We start from the raw sequence: 27,307 nt of genomic DNA, 5'->3' as shown, positions 1-27,307 counted from the left end.
ATTTAGAACCAATCCCATTGTAAGCAAACCCTCTTGAATTAGCCAATGTTCCATTGGAACATGGAAATTAGAGATTTCATTTTCAACACAGTTTTCAGATACCATATTCAGAAACATATCTTCATTTGTCTATGGCTACTGTCATACATCAAAGGATATAATATTATTTAGATAAAATTATGAGTAGCTTTTACTCATTTTATCATTGTCTGTTTTTGAAATGTTAGGAAATGTTTTTGAAGATCTACCCCATACAACTGTGCTCTTTTCTTGGAATTATCTCCCAAAGAGGCAGCAATTATTCACACAGATAAAGTAGATTAAAAGGAAAACAAGCGGGTTGGCTTACTGAAGCTAAAGAGCAAATGATTGAAGAGTAAAAATAGAAAAAATGTTCGGATCCAATAGAAATATGAGATGAACTGAATGGTACAGACTACTTTCGTTTGACTTTTACATGAAATCAACATTAATACTGTTAAAGTGTAATCACTTATTTACAATATCTCTATCACTATTACATGACACTATATATTTTATTTCTAACGAAATGAGCCACTGAAGAAACTTGCAACCCTGTGCTAATTTTTTATTTCACATTTATCTTCATCTTAAGACATTTTTATATACCTGGAGTATATTTTCTTAAAATGGCTCTGGAATGGAACAGTGTTATTTATTGGGAGAATATGTAAAATACTAGGTACTTTATGCCTACTTTGTATGAAAATCACAAATTATCCATGCAAAATCAGTTATGGAAATAGTAAAGGGCTAAGTGAATTGTCCAAGGTCATACATATGTCAGAAAAGTAACTTCATTCATTTGCCTCTGAAGCTTCAATGTTGGCATCTACACTACCATCTATGAATAACAGCATTCCATAATTAGTCAAATTTTGCAAGTCTGTATCTTGAAAATTCATAAAAAATCATGAATTAGTATATCCTCTCCCAACTTATCCTTTGTAAAACATAGCTAATAATATAAAATTCTATAATAATTAACACTATAACATTTTATCAGTGTCTTACTTTAAAACAAAGTAGAGTTACATTAACCAGATTTAACATCAAATAAAGACATAGACTACTTGCTAATAGTGCCAAGTATAATCAAGTGGCTTGAAGCTTCATAGCAGAGTATTTTATTTTAAAAGTGTGAACAAATGAATAAAAAGGTACAGCAAAAGCCAACTGCTATATGAAATTCAAATCATCATCTAGTCCTTTTAGTAAAATCATCTTTGTCTGTATTCCCTTTCTAATAGAAAATTTAGGAGAACTGATGAAATGTTTTCCTTTAATGTAAGCCTACCCGATAAGAAAAATTCTAAGCTATCTGAGCTCTAGACAAAATCAACCTAGAAATTTAGGTCACTTTAATCTTAATTGGTATATGAAAGAATTCCATTTGAAAAATATTTTAAAGAAAGTTCAAGCATCGACATTAAAATCAATTGTCCATGATTTATAATACAAGTGATATAACTGTGAAGAGAAAAATATCCTATGCGGTGCACCCTAAACCTAACATCATGCTGTTGTACCACATATGAAGATTTTGCTCTTCCCCAAATTTCAAAGATTAATAGTGTGATTTCACTCTGTGCACAGCAGGGCAGCCATATGCTTTAGAAAACTACATGCAAGGAAAGCAGCTTGTTGCAAAAGTGGGTGAAAATGCCCTGAAATAATTTTGAACAAGATGAAATGTCTCTAACATAGAATCATTTACTCCAAAAGGCAGAGGAGTCTGCTTTGGCATAAGCTTTGAGCACAAATAGAAAGTCTAGCCCCTTCAAAAGTATTTTAACGAGGGAAAAGATTTAAAAGTCACCTACATCACATTCACTGTGGCCATCTCATTCATAGGCACAATAATAAGCTGTGGTACCCATTTAGGAAAATCAGCTACATAAAAGATGTTTTCACCTCTGATCTTTATAGTTAACCCCTCCCTTTTAATCAGTTCAATACATATTATTAATAGCATTCCTTCTGGCCTATTTGATTAAACATGAGAAATAGTAAATCAATGAAAACAATAAAACAGCAAGCCAATTTAAAATTTGGTGGTAAGCATAGCAATGTAGTTGAAAATCTGAATAAACAGTTTTTTATGAAAGAAAGCCATTGTGATGGCATTATGGTTCTAGTTAATGTGAAAAGATGTAAGTTTCCTTAAGATTTGTTCAAAGGAAAAAATAATTTTTGGATAATCAGAAATTCTGGAAATCTCTGCATAAGACTAAATAAGAGGATAGCATGGCTTAAAGGATAGCATTGGATTAAAATGTTAAAATCATTATTTATAAGATTTGTCATTTCTGAATTCATAATTTTGTCATACAACTTCTGAGGCATTCAAAATGTATTTATCTAATATCTTTTAAAATATATTAGGCTGCTAATTAATAACTTATAACATTTTATTTTTCCTCTTTTTTCTCCTGAAACCAACTCATTCAACAAAATATAAATTAATAAGAAATATAAAAATATATTTACTAATACAAATAACAATGGTTTGACAATTTCACAAAAGTGATGAAACACAGTAATGTATTAGAAAATAACAATGATATTCAATAAATACATATTTAAATAATAAATCTGTATGTTTCAGGATATGATTTTTATATTGCTAAAAATACCAGCATTGCCCAAAATATTTTTTGATGAAATAATAATTAGGGATAGTTAAGAGAATAATGAAAGAAACAAAAGACAGAATATTGAGAAAGTATGGAAATTCAATATTTATACAATTCTACCTACCTCAATATGCTGAAAATTCAATATTGCATTCATATAATGAAAAATTAATAAAATTTAATTAGATTACTAAAATAAAAATTAATGATGATTAATAAATAATTATAAAATAATAATTATAAAACACACATAATCAGATAATTTTTAAAATTTACAAATTCTTTCATTTGTTATTATTTATGCCTTAAAATGCTTCAAAACAAATGCTTCATTCATCTAATTTCATCATTTATATAAAATAAGAAAATAGTGCTTAAATATTCACTAAGGAATATTTGAAAACTGGCACTTGATATCTATATCCATTTCACTATATTTAACCTTAAATCTATAAGTTATTCTCTCAGAGATTTTAAACGTGGTACTGAAGTCTGTGTATTTTTCTTTTTATTATTTGATATACTTAATAAGTAATATCCACTTCAAAGTATAGAATTTAGGATAAATATTAAAATTATGAGCTATTTTCCTTGGTATTGATTTCATTATTCTTTTATTCATTCATTGATACTTCCACTGAAATCATATTAAATGTTAATAATTCTGCCATTCTTAAAGTTTGACAGAATTCATTATTGTCATTAAGGTTGACCCAGAAAATCCATCAGCTCTAAAATAACCCTTCCTCTCACAAATGTCTCATCATCAGAGTCACTGTTATGGAATTAAAGGTTAGATTTTACTGTTTTGTTAACATTGGGATTATCTAAGGCATAAGAAATTTCATGGGGAATGGACAGAATGGAGGATATTTGAAATATGTTACTCTCTCTCAATGATAATCATCCTAATCTAATTTCTTGGTACTCAATGTGTCAACATAACCTGGAGACTAGTTAGAAATGCAGAATCTCAGCCTTCATGCCAATTCCATCATATTACAATCTGTATTTGAATATGAACTTTGATGATTTTTGTGTCCACATTGAAGTCTAATAAGAGGACACTGAATAACTAGCAATTGTTAATTCCACTTCTGTAAATCTTACTAATTTGGTCCAATTTACTTAAAATTCTTTCTCCAACTGGCTAAAATGACTTGTTTAAATGACACTAGATACTATCTTTTCCCTGTTAAAGCCCACAAGTGGTTTAAATTAAGATAATGTTCTTTACCAAGCCCACAGATCCAAATGGTCTAGTTCTTGCCTGTTTCCCATCTCATCTCCATTGCTCTCCTTCTTGCTCGCAGAACTCCATAGATAATGGCCTTTCTATTTCTCTAAACTCCAGCTCTTTATAACCAGATATTTTCTCTGATCTGTGTTCTCTGATTATGTCCAGAATGTGGCAGAATATAGCTCCAAGAGCATGTCTATTTCCTTCTAGGTTTTTATGTCTCACTTTAAGTCATTTTCCAACCATCTACAGATAGCATACATCCCATAGCCTGTTCTGATTTTCTGCACAGCCCTTATTACCATTAAGCAGCTTGTTTATTACTCCATTATTACTTTCTCCCCATTTGGATATAAATTCAATGAAATATAGTCTACTAATTTTGTTCCAAACTGCATACTCAACAAGTGGTTAAGTGTTAATATAGTTAGTGTTTGTGAAAGAAAGTGGAAGGGTAGGAGAAAAAGAGAGAAAAAAAAAAGAAGAAAAAAGGAAAGTAAAAATGAAAGAAGAAAGTAAAAAAAGGAAATTAAATGACTGCATGAGTAAATATATTATAAAATATGGTAAAACAAGAATAAAACGGCCTAAATAAGAAGCCTCATTTGGCCCTGAAAATGGGGAACATTTTTGGAATCTAATGCGTAAACACAGGCATTGAGCCCAGGGGAAAATGTATATTGAGCATATCTCAAAAATTTTGTGATAGGGTGGGCATCTGCCCTAGGGGGATGCTCATGTCAGATCACAGAGTACCTGGGTTTAAGTCTTGGCTCCACTCTGGCCTCCAGATTCTTGGTGATGTAGTTTCTAGGAGGCAGCAGGTAATAGCTGAAGTAAATGTGTCCTACCACCCACACGGAGACATGGATTGGGTGCCTGGCTCCCTACGTGGCCTGAACCAGTTCTAGACATTGTAGGCAGGAGGTGGAAAGTCTCTCTGCCTCTCAAATAACTAAATAAAACATTAAGAAAAACAAACACTGTTGCAAATACAAATTAAGAAAAATCTGTGTACATATTACAAAATATTTTTATACCAAAGGGTATAACCTGTTTGAAATATACTGCATATGTGCAAAGTTTACATTTACTGGTAAAAGTAGACTGCCAGTCTCTTAATGCCTTTATGGTAATATTGGCCATTTTTATACTTGTTTTTACATAAGATATAAATTAGATAATTATAGAGTGGTCACATAAAGCTTAAACACCAAGAGAAAATATAAAGTGATGATAAATGTTTTATTAGTATATAGTAACCAAAGATGGAACCATGGACTTTTAGGATTAGAAGGGACAGTATCAATCTAATTATCCAGACACTCTTAGATATATAAATGCTTTCTTTTTTTTAAAGATTATTTATTTATTTGAAAATCAGAGATACAGAGACATAAAAGAAGAGAGAAAGAGAGAGAGAGAGAGAGAAAATGAATCCTCCCTTCCATCTGCTGGTTCATTCCCCAAATGTTGCAATGGCTGGGGCTAGGCCAAGTTGCAGGAGCCAGGAGCTTCTGGTTCTCCCACATGGGTGGCTGGGGCCCAAGGAATTGGGCCACCTTCCCTGCTTTTCCCAGGCCTTTAGCAGAGAGGTGGATCGGAAGTAGAACAGCCAGGACTCCAATCCCCATATGGGATGTCAGCACTGCAAGCAGCATCTTAACCTCCCTGTGCCACTGCACTAGCCGTTAAATACTTTCATAATACCCAGTTTGTTCATCTATCAACCTATGTTTCAATGTTTTATTATTGACTTAGGAATTTACTGTTCGTTGAAGCCTACAATCTATATTTGAACAAAACTAAATGACAGAACACTCTTCTCTATCAGGAACTACTTTGTATTTTCCTGGGTTTTCCACACAGTAAATAAGTTCTACAAACCATGCCAGAATACAGGTTTGATTATCTCTTGCATATAGCAACCTATTACACATTTGAAGACTACTGTACCTCATCATACCTCATACAGTATATTCATTCTGTGGTAATTATTTCTCTTACAATTGAGCAATAATTTTTCTCTGTAATATTTTCTTTCTATATGTTTCCTTTGAAAATGCAGACCATATCTGTTATTCTTTTGAAGTTATAACATGCTTAAAATGTTCAATAAAACTCTGATACTTGATTATTTGGTGAACCTACATCAGTACACATAAAACATATTTAAGTAACTATCCATATACAATAATTTTCTCAATGTGACAAAACTTATGAAAATGAAAAAAATGGAAACATGTTTCAATTTACAAATTTAAACTCTATATATGCATTAATAACATTTTTGAAAATAGCATCAGTTGCTCACAAATACTTGAAATTATTTCAAGATATGTTTTATAGATGACCAAATAATCTAGCAGTGGGTAGGCAGTCAGCACCAAAGAACTGCTACTTTCACACAGCAGTTTTAGTTGTATTATATTGTTGAATCAATTTGGGATACAAAATTGCTATGTATCATAGAAGTTTAACTTCTGAAACAAAATGGAAGTAATTTAGATATGTATTTGATAGTCTGTATCTTCTCATTTCTGTTTAGCCATGTAAATATTCAAATGAGCTTACTTGAAAAAATACAAATTCTGATTAATATGATCAATCCCTGCTTTTGTTTGGATTAAAATGGTTGACCTGAAATAGTTTTATACTAACTTCATTAAATTAATGAGATTCTTCTCATAAAGTTGACAATAATTATTTAAAAACTGATGATTATACTAAATATTTTTGAGATCTAGTTTTGAGGGGGAAAAAGTCTACATCTTATTCATTCTCAGTTTAACATGATCTCACTTACTTGCTTAACCAAAACTCTATTGATATGACTATTGGCATTAAATATACTTTTAAGAATTGACTACACTATATCCAAACATTAGCAGTTGGGGCCAGCGCAGTGGCTCAATTGGTTAATTCTCTGCCTGCAGCAATGGCATCCCATATGGGCGCCGGGTTCTAGTCCCAATTGTTCCTCATTCAGTCCAGCTCTTTGCTGTGGCCTGGGAAGGCAGTGGAGGATGGCCCAAGTGCTTGGGCCCCTGCACCTGCACAGGAGACCAGGAGAAGCACCTGGCTCCTGGCTTAGGGGGCCATTTGGGGAGTGAACCAACGGAAGGAAGACCTTTCTCTCTCTCTCTCTCTCTCTCTCTCTCTCTCTCCCTCTCTTTCTATAACTCTACCTGTCAAATTAAAAAAAAAAAAACAATAGCAGTAGTATCTATAAAAACCTCATAGTACACATTTGATTCCACAAGATGTTATAGTCATCTCAACTGAATATCCACAGGAAAGAACAGAATAATAATGACTGCGCATATTTATGGAAAATTTTCCAGAAAAACATATGCATGTTTTATACAAGAAAACACCAACTACTAATACTGTTTATAGCTGACAAAACTGTCTACATGTTGAAAATAACAGAATTACTATTTTGCTACAATTTTTAGGAAAAGCAATGGTAAATTACTATGGACTAAATCACTTCCAATTATTATTTCATAAGTAGTGTAATGTGACTAATAAATTTTCTGAGGAAGAATATTCAAATATGATTTAAATCTATATAATTTTTTTTACAGGCAGAGTGGACATTGAGAGAGAGAGACAGAGAGAAAGGTCTTCCTTTGCTGATGATTCACCCTCCAATGGCCACCCCGGCTGGCGCACTGCGGCCGGCACCACGCGCTGATCCAAAGGCAGGAGCCAGGTGCTTCTCCTGGGGTGCAGGGCCCAAGCACTTGGGCCATCCTCCACTGCACTCCTGGGCCACAGCAAAGAGCTGGCCTGGAAGAGGGGCAACCGGGACAGAATCCGGAGCCCCAACCAGGACTAGAACCCAGTGTGCCAGCGCTGCAAGGTGGAGGATTAGCCTATTGAGCCGCGGCGCCGGCCTAAATCTATATAATTTTAAACACTATTAATAGAACATTCTGTATACATTAGATCTTTAATGAATCTTGAATGAATGAATAAGTACTAATCTAGAAATATTGACTAAGTTTTCATAGCTTTCTGCCAGAACTGTTTCCTCTATTAAATAATGGTGTTCATTAGGCAGGCTTTTTGCACAGAAGTTAAGATGAAGATGCTGCTTGAAACAATCATACCTCAAACCACAGTGCCTAGGGTTGAGTTCTGACTACTTCTGCTCTAACTCCCTGCTAATGCACACCATGGGAGGCAACAGGTGATGGCTTCAGAAGATGGGTTCCTTCCACTCTTGTGGGAGACCTGAATTGATATCCTGGATCCTCCTCTGGGCTAAGCCACTGTAGATGCTTGAGGGGTAACTCAATAGTCAGGAACCTTCTTTCTCTATCAGTCTGTCTGTGTGACAGTCATTTTCTTTCTCTCTCTCTTTCTCTGACAAAAAAAAAGTGGCACTCTACTAGTGGATCTGAGAGACCCATGTAATTATAAAATAGATAATTCTGATAATACAAGAAACTTTGTTTAATGATATTATTGCATAGGTTCTTCTATTTTAAGTCAAATTTTAAATTGTTATTCTATACAGCTTTAATAACTAAGATTAAGAGATTATTTTCAAAGATTTTTAAATAAACACTAAGAAATAACTTCAAAGGAAAGTGATGGTAATAAGTTCTTCTGATAATTTTTATAATATCACTATGGAAGGCTATTATCTAATTTTAGCATCTATATACTTATAAGCTAAAATATTAAGTGTTTTTATGCTTACTTATACTAATTAAATAGCCCTGTAGACATAGTTGAACACTTCTTTTATTTTGTTTATAGACATAACAAATATGCTATGGTAACAAATAATCTATGTAAAACAAATTTACTATTTTCAAACTTTTATTCATATGTTCTGAATTAGTTCAAATATCATCTGTGCAGCCGTCCTTGCCTTTTATATTTAGGGGTCGTCATTCACTGATTTTAATTCAATAAAAATTTTAAAATACTGTTCTGGCAATATTAGTCTTTAAATTAGTAATAATTCTTTTTTTTTAGTTATGTAGACTACTTCATGGCACAGATTCTATTGTTCATACTTATATCCCTACTATCCAGTTCAACACCATGCATATGGAAAGAGTTAAGATACATTTGGCAAACAATAACAAAAATAACAATGATTAGCATTTGTCAAAAACTTAAGTCAATATTCTAAATTATTTAACTACACTATGAGGCATGAATTGTCAGTTATTAAGTAGTTGTGACTTTGGGAATTGAATTTATTGCTTAAAATCATAAAGCTAAGAAAGGGCAGAGTGTAGATTTAACCTAGTTCTCTGACTTCCAAACTCAGCATGGATGATAGGCAATTGGTTTATATCTTTGCACTCAGGGAAATGGTTAAAATGTTTGGCACTTCTACGCACCATCATCTTTCATCTTCACATTAACACTAATGTAAAACAATCTGGACTTGCAGACATCATGAGAAACTATACTATAGGAATGTTATCTTTTTGCTTGTAACTTCAGCTAAATAAAATCTATTTCATCAATACTTGACATATAAAATTTATTTGTTTTATAGTTTTCTTCTGCTGAATTATAAATTGTCTTTTATTTTAAAAATGTAGTAGGGATATAAGCAAGTAATTTACATCCATTTACATGTGAATTTTGACGTGTTAATAAAAGTAATATATTATTCTGGGTTCATGATCATAGTTTTGCCCTTATATACTGTTTTTTATGACTGTGACAAAATTTAATACATAGTTATCATTAATATGTAAATATGTAGATATCTGATTGCATTGAAGAATAGAATTCAAGTATTTTAGTATATTGATGAATTTTCTAGTAATTAGAATTATAAATATTTATTCATTTGTATAACAAATATTTTAAATATATCAGAAACTTACTAGGAAATACAACATGAATAAGATCCATCTATCTTTTCCTTCAAAGAGCTTAAAATTTACAGAAAATGCATTAGGAGTGATTGATTATAAGTGAAGGGAAAATGTAGGCTATACTGACAGGTTATAAGAGGAAGACATAACCTTCAGAGAGGTTAGAATTTAAGCCAGATCCTGGAAAGCAAATTGGAATGATCTGGTTGAAAGGAAGGACTAGTCTACGAGTGTGGCTTGAGGTCAGAAAGAATATGGTATGTTTGATAAATAAAAGAGAGTTTTGTTTACTTCCCCCCCTCCCAAAGTAGACTTATTATGAAAGTTGCAAGAGATGACTTTGGAAGTATGAACAAAAGCCAGAACAAGCAAGTTCCAGTGGGTCATGAACATGTCTTGGCTTTATTCCTAAGTAACACAGAGACTATGGAAATTTTGAAAGTGAGGTTATATGATTGGATTTTCATTTTTGAAACAACTTCTGACTATATAATACAGACATTGAACTAAAAAGTCATTTTCTGATATAGCTAGAGTAACTAATTTGTTTTGAGTTATGTTTATTGACTCATTTTAAAAAGTAACTTAAAATAGATGATTTGCTTCCTGTTTACCCCCAAATAATCTCTCTGATACTCTGATCAGCCAGGAGTTTTACAAAATCTTTCTTCTGCACATGGAAAAGTTTATTTATGTTCTCCAATCTATTTCAATCTATTAAAATGAGATGAAATAGATTATTTATCTTTATTTTCTTCAAAACAGAACCTGATTCTCAACAAGAATTTGTAGCTATATTGTTAGAGCTGGAATTAACTCTTTTTAAAATATTCTACTTTGATGTCAGTCAATTCCAACTTAGAAATTTGGACCTGCTAGGAATCAAGTCTCTGAAGTCTGACTTTTTTAATCTATGAGAATAAATATATATTTTGAGGGCTTTGAAACATATTAACCAATAGACAATTTCCTTTAAACTTAAGGTGGACAATTTATTTTTGCCCATGCTGTTAAAAATTTGAGTTAAAAATAAGTAGCCAATTGAGATCACTGAAATAATAATAGATAATTAAAGAAGAAACAGAAAAAAAAGAAACAGAAGAACCAATTTAAATTAAATAGAGATTTTATAAAAGTTAACACATTTAACTCATTGAGAATAATTAAGATACCATTCAAAATTTTTTCCATATAACATTTTACATATACTTTAAACATAAAAAATTAAAATATATTTATTTCAGAATAAATGGCACCATAGAATGAATATTACATTCAGATGGACCATTGTAGCAAGAATATAGGAAAAGTTGAAACACATATTGGCTCCCAAAAAGCCAATATGATAATATTTGATAATATTTGATAATATTTGATAATATTTGATAATATTTGATAATATTTGATAATATTTGATAATATTTGATAATATTTGATAATATTTGATAATATGATAATAATTGAGAAAATCCAAATACTGATTTGAAATCTGCCAACCAAATACTCTGGAATGCTTGAAACTGGCTTAAATAGATTTAAAAAATTATACAGGATGATCTTTAAATTACTTTGCTTAATCTATACTTGACTACATTTTCTCTTTTCAATCTGAATTATTGTTCCAAGTTCTGCAAAACAATATATTTATATCTTCAGAGCTTTTCAAACTATCTGATGGCAAACTTTGGTTAGACAAGTATGATCATTTAATTTTTACAACAACTTGTCAGAAATTACTCTCCTATTTGATAAGTAACAAGATAATTCCTAGAATGTTTGTCAATGTTAGCACATGGAATTTTCCAGAGAGTGAAAAAAAAATTTGTTTCTTAATCAGTATCTTACTATGATTTCACCCATCCGTATCTTTGGAACTGTCCCCTTAATAAAGCAAATGATAGTTCTTAACAGGATAACTACATTCACAGGAACAGCAAAACTCATGATAGGAAAGTAAATAGATAAGCAAGATATTGATTTATTTCTTTAAGGAACACTACCATATGTTAAAATTCATTTTAGAATGCATCTTATTCAATGTAAATATTTTCAATATAAATTCTAATGGGAATGAGCTGATGAGATATTTTTGTATTATTTACAATTAACTTATGTAAAGATGTCTTGATTTCTCTTTATATGCTCTAAGCATTCAGTGTTTTTCCATTACTTCTATCATAATGCCTAATCACACTACATAAACTGTAGCTAGTTTAGAGAATATATGGTGATGAGCTGGAAATGCAGAACATAATTTATACCTGAAATACATTCAATTAATTATTGTTTCCACTGACACATATATTGATATAAATGAAGTTCTTTTATTTTTTATACAGCATTGATTTTTTTTTCCTAAACTGCTCTATGAAACTTACCTAGAAACAGAAAAGAAGCTTGTTGCATTCCTTAATTTTGAAAAAAGTTATCTTATATTAATTCAGTACAAAATTACCAATAAATGATTGTATTTTATAGTTTTTCTCTCAAAAACAAATTAGGAAGTTAAGGGATATTTAAATCTTGAAGCCCTAATATCAATCAATGTATGTTGAAATTTCAAAATGAGAAATCTGCTTTCAATACAATCAATAGCTCAAGTAATTTAGATTAAACTACATAAAACAATCATCAGACATAATGTTTAAATTTCCCCCAAATTATCTAATTTTCAACTGTTAATTACAATTTGTATAATATAAAATTTCATGCAAACATTGAAAGTTACTATATGAAATGAATTATCTATGTGAAATATGCGCATTGTTAATAAAGACTAGCTACTTTGTTTTCCTGTTACCTCAACATTATAACTAATGCACAATAATAGGCATTTAGTACTTGTTTTTACTATCCTTTTTTATACATTCTTTCCTATCTACTCTTACCCCCACCACCCTCCAATATTTGCATTCCACTCTGAATTTTTAATTTCTGTGCTTTCAAATTATTCCAATTTGGCTGTTACTATCTATAGTTTTCAGCTACTTTGAATTCTTTTTTTTTTTTCCCTTTATAAATTTTGGCTCTCTTCTAGCTCATTCTCTAATTAGAATCATTATCAAAATATGGCTTTGGCTGTAACTAAAGGGGCACAAGTAAAATAACATCCAATACCTCTATGAGTAACAACTGCAAGCTCTTTAGTTCTTTCTATCTGTTCAGCATTTCTTGGTCTTCTCCTTGTACTTTGTGTATCTGCTTGATGAGGAGAGAGCCCGTCCTTGGACGTGTTGTGGTCCAGACCTGAATTTCTGAGATTCGTAACTTGCATTCGCTGTTCCTCGGAAAGTCTATGGATGGTGACAGCTGTAACACTGGATACAGTAACATCTGCAGGTGTGCTAGCAACAGCAATTGCACCAGTGGCAGTCCTGTTATGCTCCTCTAACTCACCAGTGGAGGTAGTGAGGGTCAATGTAGAAGAACCTGTGGGACACAGTAGCACTAGATGCTAACTTTTTCTTTTAAATTTTGTTTTTTTTGAAAAGTTTAATAAATTATTTTCTCTTCTATTACCTTAAAGATAATCAACATGAAGAGGCAAAACACAAATACACTACTAAAATGTGAGGCAAGTCAATTTGTAGGCTTCTTCATATCAATCAACCAATGAATAGACATTATACACAAAATACATCACGTTTTAACTGTAATACACTGGTGGGAGGAGTGAAAGAATAAACTCTTTATAGTGCTCTGAATAAATCTTCTGCTTTTATTCTTTTAATCCACAGATTAATTTTAGCAATAAATTCCTGGCAAGTGACAGGTATTGATGGAATAGGTAACTATGTAACCACACTTTTCTCGAAAGTATGCTTTGAACAGTCTGTGCCATAGCTCTTCATAATTTCTGGGAAGAATATCAAAATTTTCAATTGTAAGACAAACAAGAAAAGAAAGGAGATTTTAAAACCAAAGCCAAAATAAAAACAAAATGATGAAAAAAAAAAAGACTCTGAAATCATTGCATGTAAATATCTTAACCTTATTTGCCAGAAAGCAGCCAACATTGTAATATATTCAATGTCATGATATTAAATGTTTGAAAAATTAGTTCATTAAAATTATGTAATATTTTCAGGATTTCAAAGTAAAATATTAGATTGGTTAATCTTGAACGAATTAAACTAAATAAACTAGTTTAAAAGTGGATAAAATTAACTATCTGTCGGCATTTAACATTTATTCATACAACCCAAGCTTTAACTAACAGTTGGGAATTTCAATATATCTTTTCTATGAATTGCAGTGAGAATATATTTATGCGTAAATGTGTGTTTGTAAGTGTAACACTGCTACACTATATTTTATATATTTATATATTATTCACATTCTTATCCTTACTAAAGTTTCATTATAATTTAAAAAATATGTATTTGGTATGCCAAGTTGGGATTTTATTTTTTCTTTCACCTAAATTTTTTAAAGGTTGTACTTGATAGTATATGGTTATTATGCAATAAAAAAGGTAATTTTGAAAGCGTAAAACTGAATCAAAATGTATTTAAAAGGATCTTGACTGCTAAAATACTGATTGGGGAAAATCATTGAATTTTGGAGCTAGTTACTTATTGGGAATCATATTATCATAGTCAGATTCTGATTAAGAAACTCTTGATTTTTTTTTAAAGTCAATGAGGGGCATATATTTTTATATACCTTTCTTTTCGATATTCAATGTTTAGCTATTTTAGAATATAATATACATAGGGAAATCTTAGTATTTCTAAAAGGAAAGTGATGATATGATTAAATATGATTTAAGAATGACCTGTTTTTCTTCTGTCTCGTGTTGTGGGCAGGTGATTAGTAAGATTATTAATTTTGATTCTTGCCTGAAGCTAAAAAAAAAGAAAGTCAAACAGGAGGCCTTCAATCATATGCAAAATTATAAAAATGTATACCTTTCTGCTACTAATACTTCCAGTATGGGTGATCAAATCCTACTTTAATTTTTGTGCAAAGTCAAAAGTTTTAAGTTATGATTACATGTTATGGGGACTAACATAAACTAAATGAGGCATGACGATTATTAGATTATCTTAATAGCTTAATATATTTTAAGCATCAATATGAATACAGCTGCTAATGAATATTTTTCCAAGCCAATGTTTTATAAAAATTAGGATCTATTAGATTTGTGTTAGGTATGCATTTGGGCTTGTAATAGTGTCATATTGTAACATAAGCTAATATTTGGTAAAAGTTTTCTTTAATCACATGACCAAGTAACAACTATGCTTATAATACTAACATACAATATATGCGGGACAATAAATCATGTATTTGGGATGCCCATGTGCTCATCATAATGAAAATTGGTCCAAATTATTATCCTAGCAATTAAATAAAATATTCTATTTTTGAGAAGACAAATTTAAGCAGGATGAAAAACTAATACTTTAAAACTTTTTGCAACTTTATCATATTTCCAGCCTTTGGGGTTTAATTTAAACAAAGAAACCATTAAACTAAGTACATGTTTTGCTAATGATAAACCAAAATAATGGGAAATATGGTATTCATACTCTCTCTCAAATATTCTCAAAGGACCCCTACCTTTCACAACAGGATAAGTCAAATTATCATATTTCATCACTGAGTCATTAGGGTTAATCTCAAATAATCTCTTGTATCTGGGTCAGTGCTTCTGGGTTAATTCTTGAGAGCAATAATTTTTGGCACCCAATTCTTGGGTCAAAAATTCTGGATTAATTCTCTACAACTCAAGACCTACAGGCCAAATAGACAAACACACATTTTACTGAAGATACTAGGGAATAAATATAATTACAGACCAAATTTTGGAGTTAGACATGATCTTTGTAGTGTTTTGACCCAGGACTTGCTAGTAACCCCAATCTTCAAAAATCTTCAGTATTACAGGAATACTTCTCACTAATGGTGGTGGTAATTCCGTCCAATATCCTTAAACTGAATACAGGATAGGGTTTAATGTTGAAATAAATCATTGAAAAACACTTTTTTAATAGCCATAGCCTAACCTAACCTGATATAAACAGATATTATACTAATCAGTTGTTATGTTTTAAATTGTTTTCATACTTTATCCTCTCCTAACTAGAATGCAAGTTCCATGAAGGCTGAGATTTTTATATGTTCTGTTCATTGCCTGATCCTTACCATCTTTAACAGTACCCTGCACTGTAGATGGTCAAGAAACATTCATCAAAAGAAAGAATAAATGAAAGAATGGATGTAATAACAGGGTAAAAATAATATTAGTAATAATAAACAGGATAAATTTCAAAAATGAAACATAATTATAGTTTTTTTTTTTTTTTTTATCATGGCAGTCACCTTTTAAACAATGACAAAGATGAAGACCCATTCTAAATGTGCAGGGAGTGAGGAGGAAGAGGAAACAGATAATGTTGGTTTTAACTTTCAAAAACATTGCTTTGAAAAAGTGTGGAAACTGAAGATTTAATTGCAAAATTAAAAATCACTTCAAGATTTCTGTCTCATTTCCCAAATATTAAAGTTTATTCTATTAGTGTGAAACAGATTTAAACAGAATGTTCAAATTTCTGTAGAGCAAAAAATGGAAATATCTCAGAATGGCAGAAAATAGAAGGTCATCTAAATTTAGTTAGATTGGTTTGATACAAATAGTGAAGCTATAAAAATAACAGTGGTTTTTATAGGCCAGTAAAATAATCTATCACCATATATTTATATAATATATATTTACAACCATTTTATTTAAAATGTGAAGCAATCTAGACTGCTGATATTGGTACCACTTTAAGTCACCAGTGTCTGAAACACAAATTTTTCAATTTTCATAAGGCATCATTTAACAGTTTGAAAACATTCAAAATTTTTGCATATATTACTGATTCATGAGGTAGTTGCTATTGTTAGAAAAGCCTTAGAATTGTATATAATAATGCTTCAATATTAAATATATATTATAGCCAAACCTATATTCAAATATATATTACTTTCTTTATCAAAAAGAAATGAAGTATGCTGCACAATTATGTAAATATTGTTTCTGGTAGTACAGTTAGATGCATATATTTCAAAATACATAAATTTAAAAATGAATTATACATTCAAAAATTTCATTCTTCATTTGAAATCAAGTCATGTAAACAAGGTAAAGTTTATCACAATTAGACTATTCTGTCATAAATTACTTGAAATGTTTTTAAAATAATATATTTACAACATAAAAACAAACACCTGAAATATATTTTTATTAATATTATTTAACAAAACATTTCACAACAAGAACAAAAATAAAATGAAATGATTTACATACATGCACATGCTTTTATAAATCAAAATTATATGTCATCTTTAAAGAATGATAATGAAAAATGACATATGCTACATATGTAAATTGACAAGTTTATATCACAATAATACATACAAGCTTAAATTTGGATTTTATTATATATTTTAGTTAAAATTAAATTTTGCATTTTTTTATTTTTAGAAATAAATCTCCAAAAGAAAAATGCAAGACAAAAGTATAAGCCTTTAATAAATATATAATTTAGAATATCTATCAAATAAAACCACATAACATGACTGAATTTGAACTTCTTTTGAGTAACATTTTATATTTAAGCATTGTTTTTAAGTTTTATGCTACCTTGAGCTTTGTAATTATTTCTAATTCATTATAGAAGAACGAAATATGTTGCTAGAGATATGAGTGGATGGCTCAAAATACACATGATACAAGTACATGTTAAAGATAATTGCATATTCAAGAAGTTACTTTTAGTAATTATGTTTGGCACATTATTTTATATAAATTAGTTTTATATAATCTGTTCCTTCCTTTAGTTTTAGGGGTTGCTTAGGAAACATTTGAAGGTTAACAAAATAATAATAAATTTATGAGATGAAGAAAATGTAACAAACATTATACATGAAAACATGTAAAACGCAAAATATTCATATAAAGTGAAAATAACAAAACAAAATTTAAATCTTACAGTGTGACAATTTCATTTAATCTATCACTTAAGACATTTATTTAAGAATATGTAATTTGACCTTTTTTCCTTCTTTTATTTAACATTACCTACAAAAAATGTATAGGAAAATATGTTAGGCCATACGGATACTTGCAAATTAATTGAATATAAGAGACTGAATTGAAACAAATTCACTGATTTTTAGAGATAAAATGTTACAGCTTTCATTACACATACAACAGTTGAGAAAACAACTGAACTATCCTTGCGTTTTAATACTGTTATCTCCTGTATCCTAAAATGTGTATTTAATAGTTTAAATTCATGAATGTACATATGTTATCAATACTAAAGTTAAAGATATGGGTAAACTGAAAAAGAATATGGCCTTTAAAAATACAGAAGAAATATAAATGTTCTACCTTTGATCAATTGTTAGCGTCTATAAAATTATCTAGGCAAATTTTTAGTGAATCTTGGAAAAATACCTAGCTTATAATCTAGTTTCAAAGATTATTTGTCTTATAAAGCTTTTATTTTAAATTAAAATACTAAATTTATTTGAAACTACATAAGATTGTAGTCTTAAAATACCTTATTCAATGAATGTCATAAACCCTTAACTATAAACTGCATAACTAAGAAAAAAAATTGGTTCTTAGACTGACATGAAATGTAAAAATGCTGACTCTTGTATCCATAATTTTGAGATGCAAACATCATGGTAAAATATGAAAATAGCAATTCAAATAACATATTTTCTAAGTTCATTAATTAATTAAATAGGTACATTCTAAGTTAAAACGCAAACTGAGAATTTAAATTTAAATTATTTCTGACCTTATTTACATACTTAATATATTTGCAATTCTTCATATTGTATATTTCTATTTAAATGTATAAGCCCTAAATATAAACCAGTATTTAGTTACGCAAACTTTTTGCTACTGTTTATCAAATATAAGCAGTCTTACTGATATATCATGCAAAATGAGCAAATAAATATTTGTGTTTCAAGTGAAACTGTGGATTTATCAATAAATTTAGTGATACAACTATTAAAATTGTACTTACTACAAGTAAATAAATGACTATAATACAAGTATTAAATAAATTATGTACTATTCCAAGTTGTTTACATACAAGATAAGAATCCTAATCCTAAACTGTTTAAAATGTTCATAAACTCTTGCCAAACAATGGTAAGTTCCTTTTCCAAATGAAATATGGAAATGTCAAATCCATTAAAGAACATTCAAGAGACTACTATGTTGGTCAACCATGACAAGTATCATCACAGTTTTATTACAAGAAATGTGAAATGATAGACATTTCATTTCTCAGTATGAAAAATAGAGTAAGAGCATGCTAGAGAAAACCTTTTTAAACTGATGATTGCCAGAATCTTGAAGATACTATCTTTCTCAAATGATCATCTACTGCTTTACTCAGTAGATTAAAATGAACGTGTAAATCATGCTTCGGCATCATATCACTCCCTTTTTCATCAATTTTGGAAGTCTCCACTATGTACTTTTTTTAAAAAAAATTGCATTTAATGCAAATATAACACACACATACTTGCACACATGCACACACACAAACACACACACAACACACACACTACTTGCAGGAATAAATCACCACAAAATAAACGGAAGGTTTTTTATATAAACTAGGTATAATTGTCTTCCAAAAAGTCACAATATTGACAATAAAACTTGAAAACCTAGGTTTTGAGTAAGATTCATGATATCACTGCTACATCTCATGTTTTTCTGCATGCATTAACAAGAATCCTACATTTTTAAACCTCCTTGTTGCAATGGATCTCATCTGTTAACTGAAGTAGAAAAAAATTGTCATTTTGGGTTTCTCCCAAACAAGATGAAACTTAGCACACACTTGTTCTATTTTTTCCATAAAAACTCTTATAGAAATATTTTGAATTATCATGGAACATTTAGAGGCATTACTAGGGCAAGGGGCCCTATATATTCTTCAATCCAAGATGTCATATCAGAATATCTAAACTTTCACAGTCTTGCTGTCTCTGACAATCATGTATATTATAGCATCTTGTGAAAGTCGAGACCATGTATTATACATTTATACCTAATTCCTCTTAAATATTTTGTTTATGAGGAAAAATTAATGAACAAAAATTGCTAAATTATGATGGTCTTCCTTCTCAAAAATATATTTTATATTAAGTTAGTATTTGTTATTAGATATAAAATTTTTAGAATATAAGCATAAATAAGAAACTGGATGCTCCAGCTGTGTTTAAGCAATACAAAACATAACCTATAATTGCATTTTTATTTTATGTTGGAATAGAAGAATGCAAAAGAGAGGGATATCCAAGAATATGAGTAACTCCTTTATTTATGTTTTTTCAAATGAAAGTATTATTTCCCTTTTCTCCCACTCTCAAGCACACTTTTAAAAAACTAGAATTTTATAATGATAGTATTTGTTATTTTGATGGTAAAGGCTAAGAAATAAGGGAAAGATGCTGATGGGATTACCTTGTATACAACAGCAATTCAAAGAAAAAAGGGAAGTCTTTTTTTTTTTTTCTGACCTATTCATTATATCCCTGCCTCCTTTAATTATCTGAAAGTATCCTGCTGTTTATCCTTGGTTTCCTTCCACAAGGATTTCTAATTTAGAGAAGGGGGTGTCATGATTTTTCTTTAATTGTAAACATTCCATTTTTAGTACCTACAAATATATAATGCTAATTTTTATATCACACAGTTAGGAACTAAGAGGCTGTCTTTTTCCATATCTTTATTTCAACATCACAGATGTTTTAAGACACAATATTTAGAATTACATTTTTCCATTACCACTGTTCTGGCACAGCAGTTTAAACTGTGGCCTGAGACCAGCATGTCATACTGAAGACCTGTTCAATTCTGGGTTGCTCTGCCCACTTCCAGCTCCCTGCTAACGTGCCCAGGCAAGCAGCAAAAGAGTCCCTGAGTGCTTGGGCCCCTGCAACCCTGCAACAAAAGGAGTTCTAGACTCCTGGATTCAACCTGGTCAAGCCCCTTAAATAAACAAAGTAAATCTTTTTAAAAAACATTAAAATTTTGCCCTCTCAAAATTATTCCCTTATAATGAGACAACATTGTGGCTGATTGGCACACAAAGCCTAGGGTAACTGCTTAATTATTCAGCTGTATTAGTTTATTATGAAGATTTTTTTTTCCTCAAAAGAAACACTTGGGATAGAGTTTGGAAGAAATCTTGTCCCATGTGACTAGTATGAAATTGGAAGAACTGGGTTCATTATTAATGAGAGGCCTATAAAAGAGCCATGAACATCTAGGAAATTCTGACATTCTGGAGGACATGAAGTTGATCATGGAAGGGCTGCTGAGCAACTAGTGAGAATCTGTAAAAATATGCTGAAATAAAGCAGCTTAACAAGAAACTCAGACCAAAAAAAAATACATCTCATTTTCTACATCATGCATTCTGTAGAACACTTTTTATGTCATAGTAGCAAATTAATTAATAGCAAGAGTGATTTGTTTGAAAATAAATACCAACATTGGCTAAGAAACAGCACAATGGAGAGGAAAAAAAATCTTCAGAAATGTTTAGAACATATAGAGTCTACCATCAACCTGAAAGGCAAGTATGATAGACCTTATATATTGAAGTATTACACATAATACACATTGGAGTATTTACTAAAAAAATATATATATATATATATCCATATTTCAAGGTAAATCTTTATGCTTCTGTTCTTCATGTAACTACTCTGCCAATTTCTTTTTACAACTACATTTTATTTGAAGACTGTTTAAGCAAAACAATCTTTTAATACCATCAATAAAACAAAGGTATGAACTATTAAAATGATAGCTGATATTTACGTTGCTAATATTTGGCCTCAAGAGTGTTTTGGCTCTTAAGTTTGATTCTGGGAACAGACAATATTAAAAATTTAGGGCAAAAATGTAAAGATATAACTGATAAGGATCTTGCAAATAATTTATTTTTACACTGTGACATTGGGCCAACTCTTTTTGATTTTTCCTACTTTAGGAGGACAACATTTGATACTCAGGTTGATATGAATCAACTCAGAGATTATTTCACTCAAATCTTCCTTGGATATGAGACAAATAAGATTTTGTTATGATTACAAAGAAATTCTGTGTCATATAGAACCAAATTGATTTGGAAAGATATAAAAACATAAGAGTGAATTAAGAACAAAAAGATTTAGCTAACTACTTGCGCTTTTACCTATTTATAGATATTTGAAAAAACGGAAACCCCAATTTATGACCATTACATAGAACTGCAAATGTTATTCATTGAATATTTGTAGCCCCCTATCTTTTTTAAACCAAGAAAAATGAGAACCTTTTCCTATCTAGATGTTTCAGTAGTATTTTAAATATCTTAACTATAAAACTTATTATAATCCATCAACCTCCTTCTTCCTGGCTATTTCACAAACATTAATAAATGACTATTGTATATCAGATATCCATTCATTCATAAAACATGCATCCCCATCTTAAAAATTATCAGTTTAATAGTTGGGTGTTTTTAATCATAATAATGTGATATGTTCAATAGAGGTTACACAGAGAACTAGTTAAACCCAGCTAGAAAAAGCCCTGAGTTATGCTTACACAAGCCAGACAGACTTGGGAATAGGAAAGCCATTCAACTTAAAGGATGAGCAAATTTTGCATGGTGTATATGAAGAATAAAAGAACATTATGGTAAGAGGTAGCAACTTAGCAAAAGGTGTGACAAAGGAAAAGCAAGATATATTATGGTAATTACATTATTTGGCATGGCAGGAATGAAAAGAGAGTAAAAGCAAGCATCAAGCCTTGAAGAGTCAAGATATTTCAACTTAGCTTGAAAAGATGTGGCATCACTGGAACATTTTAAGCAAGAGATTGATAAGAAAACCTTGGTATTTTAGAAAGATTGTTCTTGCTATAATGTTGACAAGCTTTTTTCTGAGATAAACGGGCTAAGAGCAAATCATTTATCTGTCATAACCACATGACTATGAGCACTTGGAAACATGGTTGCCAGATATAGCAAAATAACATATATAAAGCTCAGTTGCATTTGAATGTCAGAAGAACAATTTGTTTGTTTTGTTTTTAGCATAGGTATATCCTGTGAAATATTTCAGATACATTTACAGTTTCAAAAATTCATTGTTTAACAGAATGTAAAGTCAACTGGGCTTTGGACAACATTTAGAAACTATACCACAAAAACAACAGATTTACAAACTAAAATCTCTTCCATAGTAAATAATAAAGAATAATTAAAATATTGATTCCTTTAATATAAGTAGGTATTAATTGATACTTAAAAATGTGTGGAATGACATAAAGGAGGTATAATGACATCACAAGGACACTGTCTTATTAAATGGGAAACTTCAGATGGAACAAAGTATTCTAAGGTCTTTTATTTCACATGTATTTAAATCCTACATCCTTCTTTTTAGTATTAAAAGCATCAAATACTGTACATTTTTATTTGTTACGAATGTTCTATACTTGAAAATAGTTATTTCTAAATGGGTCCCTGGAGTCATTTCAAAAACTGAAAAATAGACTTTTTAACCCATAATAATTATCTATTTATATTCACTTCCCCTCGATGTCCTTTTTCCATTTTTCCATGTCTTAATATAGGACTCACAATGATTTTATTCCAAATTAGTAGGAGACTTGTTTGGTACACTAAAAGTAAATTATTGATAAAATATATATCAGAGAAAGGTCAATCAAGGTTTTTAATTAGAGGATGAAACTCATGTGGTAGAATTTCATTCACTAGCCATAGTGTTCCATAGGATTTGGTGGGACATCAAATTTTTCTGAGCCCCCAAGACATGCCATACGGGAATCTACAAGGCTTCTCTGCATAAACAGTCTGCTGGCATGTATATTTTTGTGTGACTACATTACAAAATATGTTTTCTAAAATTGTATTTCCTATTTGTAAAGATGACTTCTACTATTCAATATCACTGAATCTGTGAAGTCTTGAGTTTTCTGATACTGATAGAGATCATACTAAATATTTTTTATGTTTTGGTAAATATAATCTAGAATTTAATTAAAATAGAACTTAATATGATGTTCTACAGTAGTTAAAATTATTTATAATATAAGCCATATCTTGCTTTTAATTATGATTATATTAATGTGTTATATCACTCCATAGATAAACTGTAGATCACTGTCAACTTAATAACAGACTATATATCATTTATGCACACAGTTTTATGTTCATGTTTTCTATATCTATTCTTTTTATACAGAGCAAGCATAAATTTATTGTATTGACTATCATGTTATTTTTTGTTCTAATTTAAGTTTCAAGACACATCATATTAAGTTCTATTTATATTGAGTTTAATATTTCCAGAGATTTCTGTTAAAATTATGAAATTAAAGAAAGATATACCAACAAAGAAAAAATTATTGTCATGATATTAACAAGGTTAGTGCATGAAAGGATAAATGCAGGAGGCAGTGATAATAAACATCTGAGCTGCTGAGAATAGCCTAATCCACACTGACTTACTCTCCCTCAGAAGGAAATGTTTTTGATGATTCTGAAGGGATGAAAAGAACTGTATTCATGAGAAGGTTTGGAGCCTAACTTTCCAGTCAGAGTGAACAGCAAATATAAATAACCTAGGGCAGAAAAAGCAAAGTGTGTCCAACAAAGCAGAAACAGAATGTTAAGTATTCAGAAATTAAGGGCTTCTAGGCCATTGTAAGAAGTTTGGGTTTTATTTTCTAATTTATTCTAATTCAGCAACTGAGAGGTAATTTAAATGTATAACAGAATACTTCATGTGTAATAGTGGGTCTCTGTGCCTGTGTGCATTTATAAGTACTTGTGCCTCTTTCTGTGGATAGGGAGTTGATAGTGGTTGTTTGTTTCTGTAAGGAAAAACATGTGACACAGTGACACGTGAAAGAAATGAGGTAGGTTTCCTGGCACTTTCCCCCCAGAGAGCATCCCAAAAATGAAAAGTTCAAAATTGTTACTACAGAGTTTTTGTATCCGAAAGCACATTTCAAACAGCTGAAAAAGTAAATACATCAGATCAGAGAGTCTGTATTAAGAGCCAAGATCAGAATTGGCATTGAATGATGAACTGCCTGGGATGATATGGAAAGTATACTGAGTACTGAGATTTTAAAAATATCCAAATGGCTAATTGAAACCAATGCTCCAAATAAATAACAGACAATGTGATGGGAATGCTGAAAGTGAGAGCACAGCCCCTGTAAGACACAGATGCTATGAGCAGCATAACGATGTCAATGTAACTGACACAAATTTGGGAGTAATTCTCTTGGGTGAACCTTATAGCCTATCATACACCCTGAAAGTGTGTCCAAGAAATTTGCATCTTTGAAGCTGTAAGAAAGAAAGGTGATAAAGTTAAAATGAGGCATAAATCTAAAATGAGATTATGGCATCTATGGAATGACCCAAGTTGTATTAATTCTAGAATTCAGAAAATGAGGAACAGGCATTTGGAACAGTGATAAAGACATTGCTTGTGCTGCCCACTTCCCATATCAGAGTGCCTGTTTCAAGCCCAGGTTCCTCCACTTCAGACCCAGCTTCCTATTAATGTGTACCATTAGAGGCAGCAGATGATGGCTCAAGGACTTGAGTCCCTGAAAAGACTCAGATTTAGTTCTAGGTTCTTGGCTTTGGCCTGATCCACCCTGAATGTTGTGGGAAGTTGAGGAATGAAGCAGTAGATGGAAAATCAATCAATTTCTCTCTCTTTACATAAAATGAGAAATAAATGATTAAAAATTTAAATAAAATTGGCCTATCGTGTTATATACTATTATGCTCAGAATATGAAGCAGAAATTATATGACATCTTCCTTTCAAGGAGCTCACATCTTTATAGAGGTAGAGATACAATAAAAAAGTAAATTAACAAAGAAAGAATATGTCTATTCTTGAATTGAGGAAAATTGCAATGTGGTATAACAGAGTGTCTAATATATATGGCCAATAAAGGCCACATAGAGAAGAGGACATTTTCCCATGTCTTATAAGAAAGAAAGGATCTAAGCATGTGAATTAGAGGGCTCTAGACTTCTGTAAATAAAGTAAATGTCACATAGACATCAGCAGAGAGAAGAGTATGGATGAGTTTGTTTATACACTTAGGATTTAATCATGTGGAAACTGTAAGCTGCATCAATGAAACTTTATTACAAATGTCCCAGGAATCCATGGTGAAGTTTTGGGCTTTACAAACTTTATATTTAAAAAATGATTACTCTGTGGAAAGGATGGATTATAGAGCAGCAATGGAGTCAGGCAAAAGACCAAGAAGAAGCATAGCGCAGCTAAAAGGATAGAGATAATACTTTTTAATGAATGGGGACAGTGGATTGACACAGAGCCAAATCAAGATTCATAGGATGATTAAAACTAACATGAATTAAGTTAGATCATTTTTTAGTATATTTCTTCTAAATATTAAGTACAGATGAATAAATATGCCCATTGAGTTGATCAAAGAAAAATTAAAATCAAATAGCACACATATATAAAACAATAGCAGATATTTTCCTTAAATATGTCCAACTCAATAAAAATGTACAGTTCCAGTTGCTATCAGAAACAGAGTTATGTAAGAATAACTTTTGTAAAAGGCAGCTGAAAACCAGAAAGGAGCATATCCATACATTTCATTTTTATTTTTCCAATGAAAATAAGAAGTATAACATGGAAGATATCCAATGTTGTTTTTCAATCTTTTTATAAGAAATAATAATTTAGGATTTTAACCATATGAGTTGCCAATATGTCTACAACAGGAGAGATAGGTGCTTTTGAAAATGCTAAGGATATTTTTATAAGAAATAATAATTTAGGATTTTAACCATATGAGTTGCCAATATGTCTGCAACAGGAGAGATAGGTGCTTTCAAAAATGCCAAGGATATAATTATCATCATATTTACACTCTAGAAATAATTATTTCTGTGTGATTGCTGACAACATTGAAATTCTAGGCCTAGGAGTTTCATGGCTTTGGCTCCAAATCTAATTAAAATTATTTAAATAATTAAAATTATTAGAGTGTCATCTTACTTCTTCATATCCTGTTCTCCTTCATCTTATAATCAGATTAATATAGCTCAGAATGCTCAGTATTTAGAAATTAAAATATATGAACAAGAAACTCAGTTCATTTCCTCAAAAATGGTGAAGAATATTATTAATCCAGTCAATTAAAATAAAATAATTATATATAACCAAAGGCATGAATTCCTTTTACCTAATACTTGAAAAAAGATGTGAGTAAGAATATGGGACTGTATAAAACACAGGCAGGATAAAACATTCTATGAACAAAACTACTACAGAACATGCCTGTGACTATAGACTTGTAGTTTAGGCCACCGAAGATTAGAGATGGGACTTGGGCACTCCCTTGACTTACATCCTCTGGTCTGCTTTAACAAAAACCAGGAGGAAAAGAAAGCTAGGCATCAGAAGCAATGGATGGCAGGCCTATTA

General features: G+C 30.7%; 1 protein-coding gene across 2 annotated transcripts in view; it reads right to left on the bottom strand.

Annotated features, from left to right (window-relative positions):
• The window catches only part of CSMD3 (CUB and Sushi multiple domains 3), a 1,267,615-nt gene that overhangs the window by 789,297 nt on the left and 451,011 nt on the right, over positions 1-27,307 (bottom strand). The window contains exon 7 of one of the 2 annotated variants that reach the window (XM_062189471.1): positions 12,873-13,184. The exons of the other annotated variant lie outside the window; for it this stretch is intronic. Within the exon in view, the coding sequence (XP_062045455.1) occupies positions 12,873-13,184 (312 nt within the window). The remainder of the gene's footprint in view (positions 1-12,872; positions 13,185-27,307) is intronic. 2 annotated transcript variants of the gene reach the window in all.

This window comes from Lepus europaeus, chromosome 4 (assembly GCF_033115175.1).
Source record: "Lepus europaeus isolate LE1 chromosome 4, mLepTim1.pri, whole genome shotgun sequence".
Classification (NCBI taxonomy): Eukaryota; Metazoa; Chordata; class Mammalia; order Lagomorpha; family Leporidae; genus Lepus; species Lepus europaeus.
The sequence above is the reverse complement of the archived record's forward strand: the minus strand, read 5'-3'. Positions and strand labels throughout refer to the sequence as shown.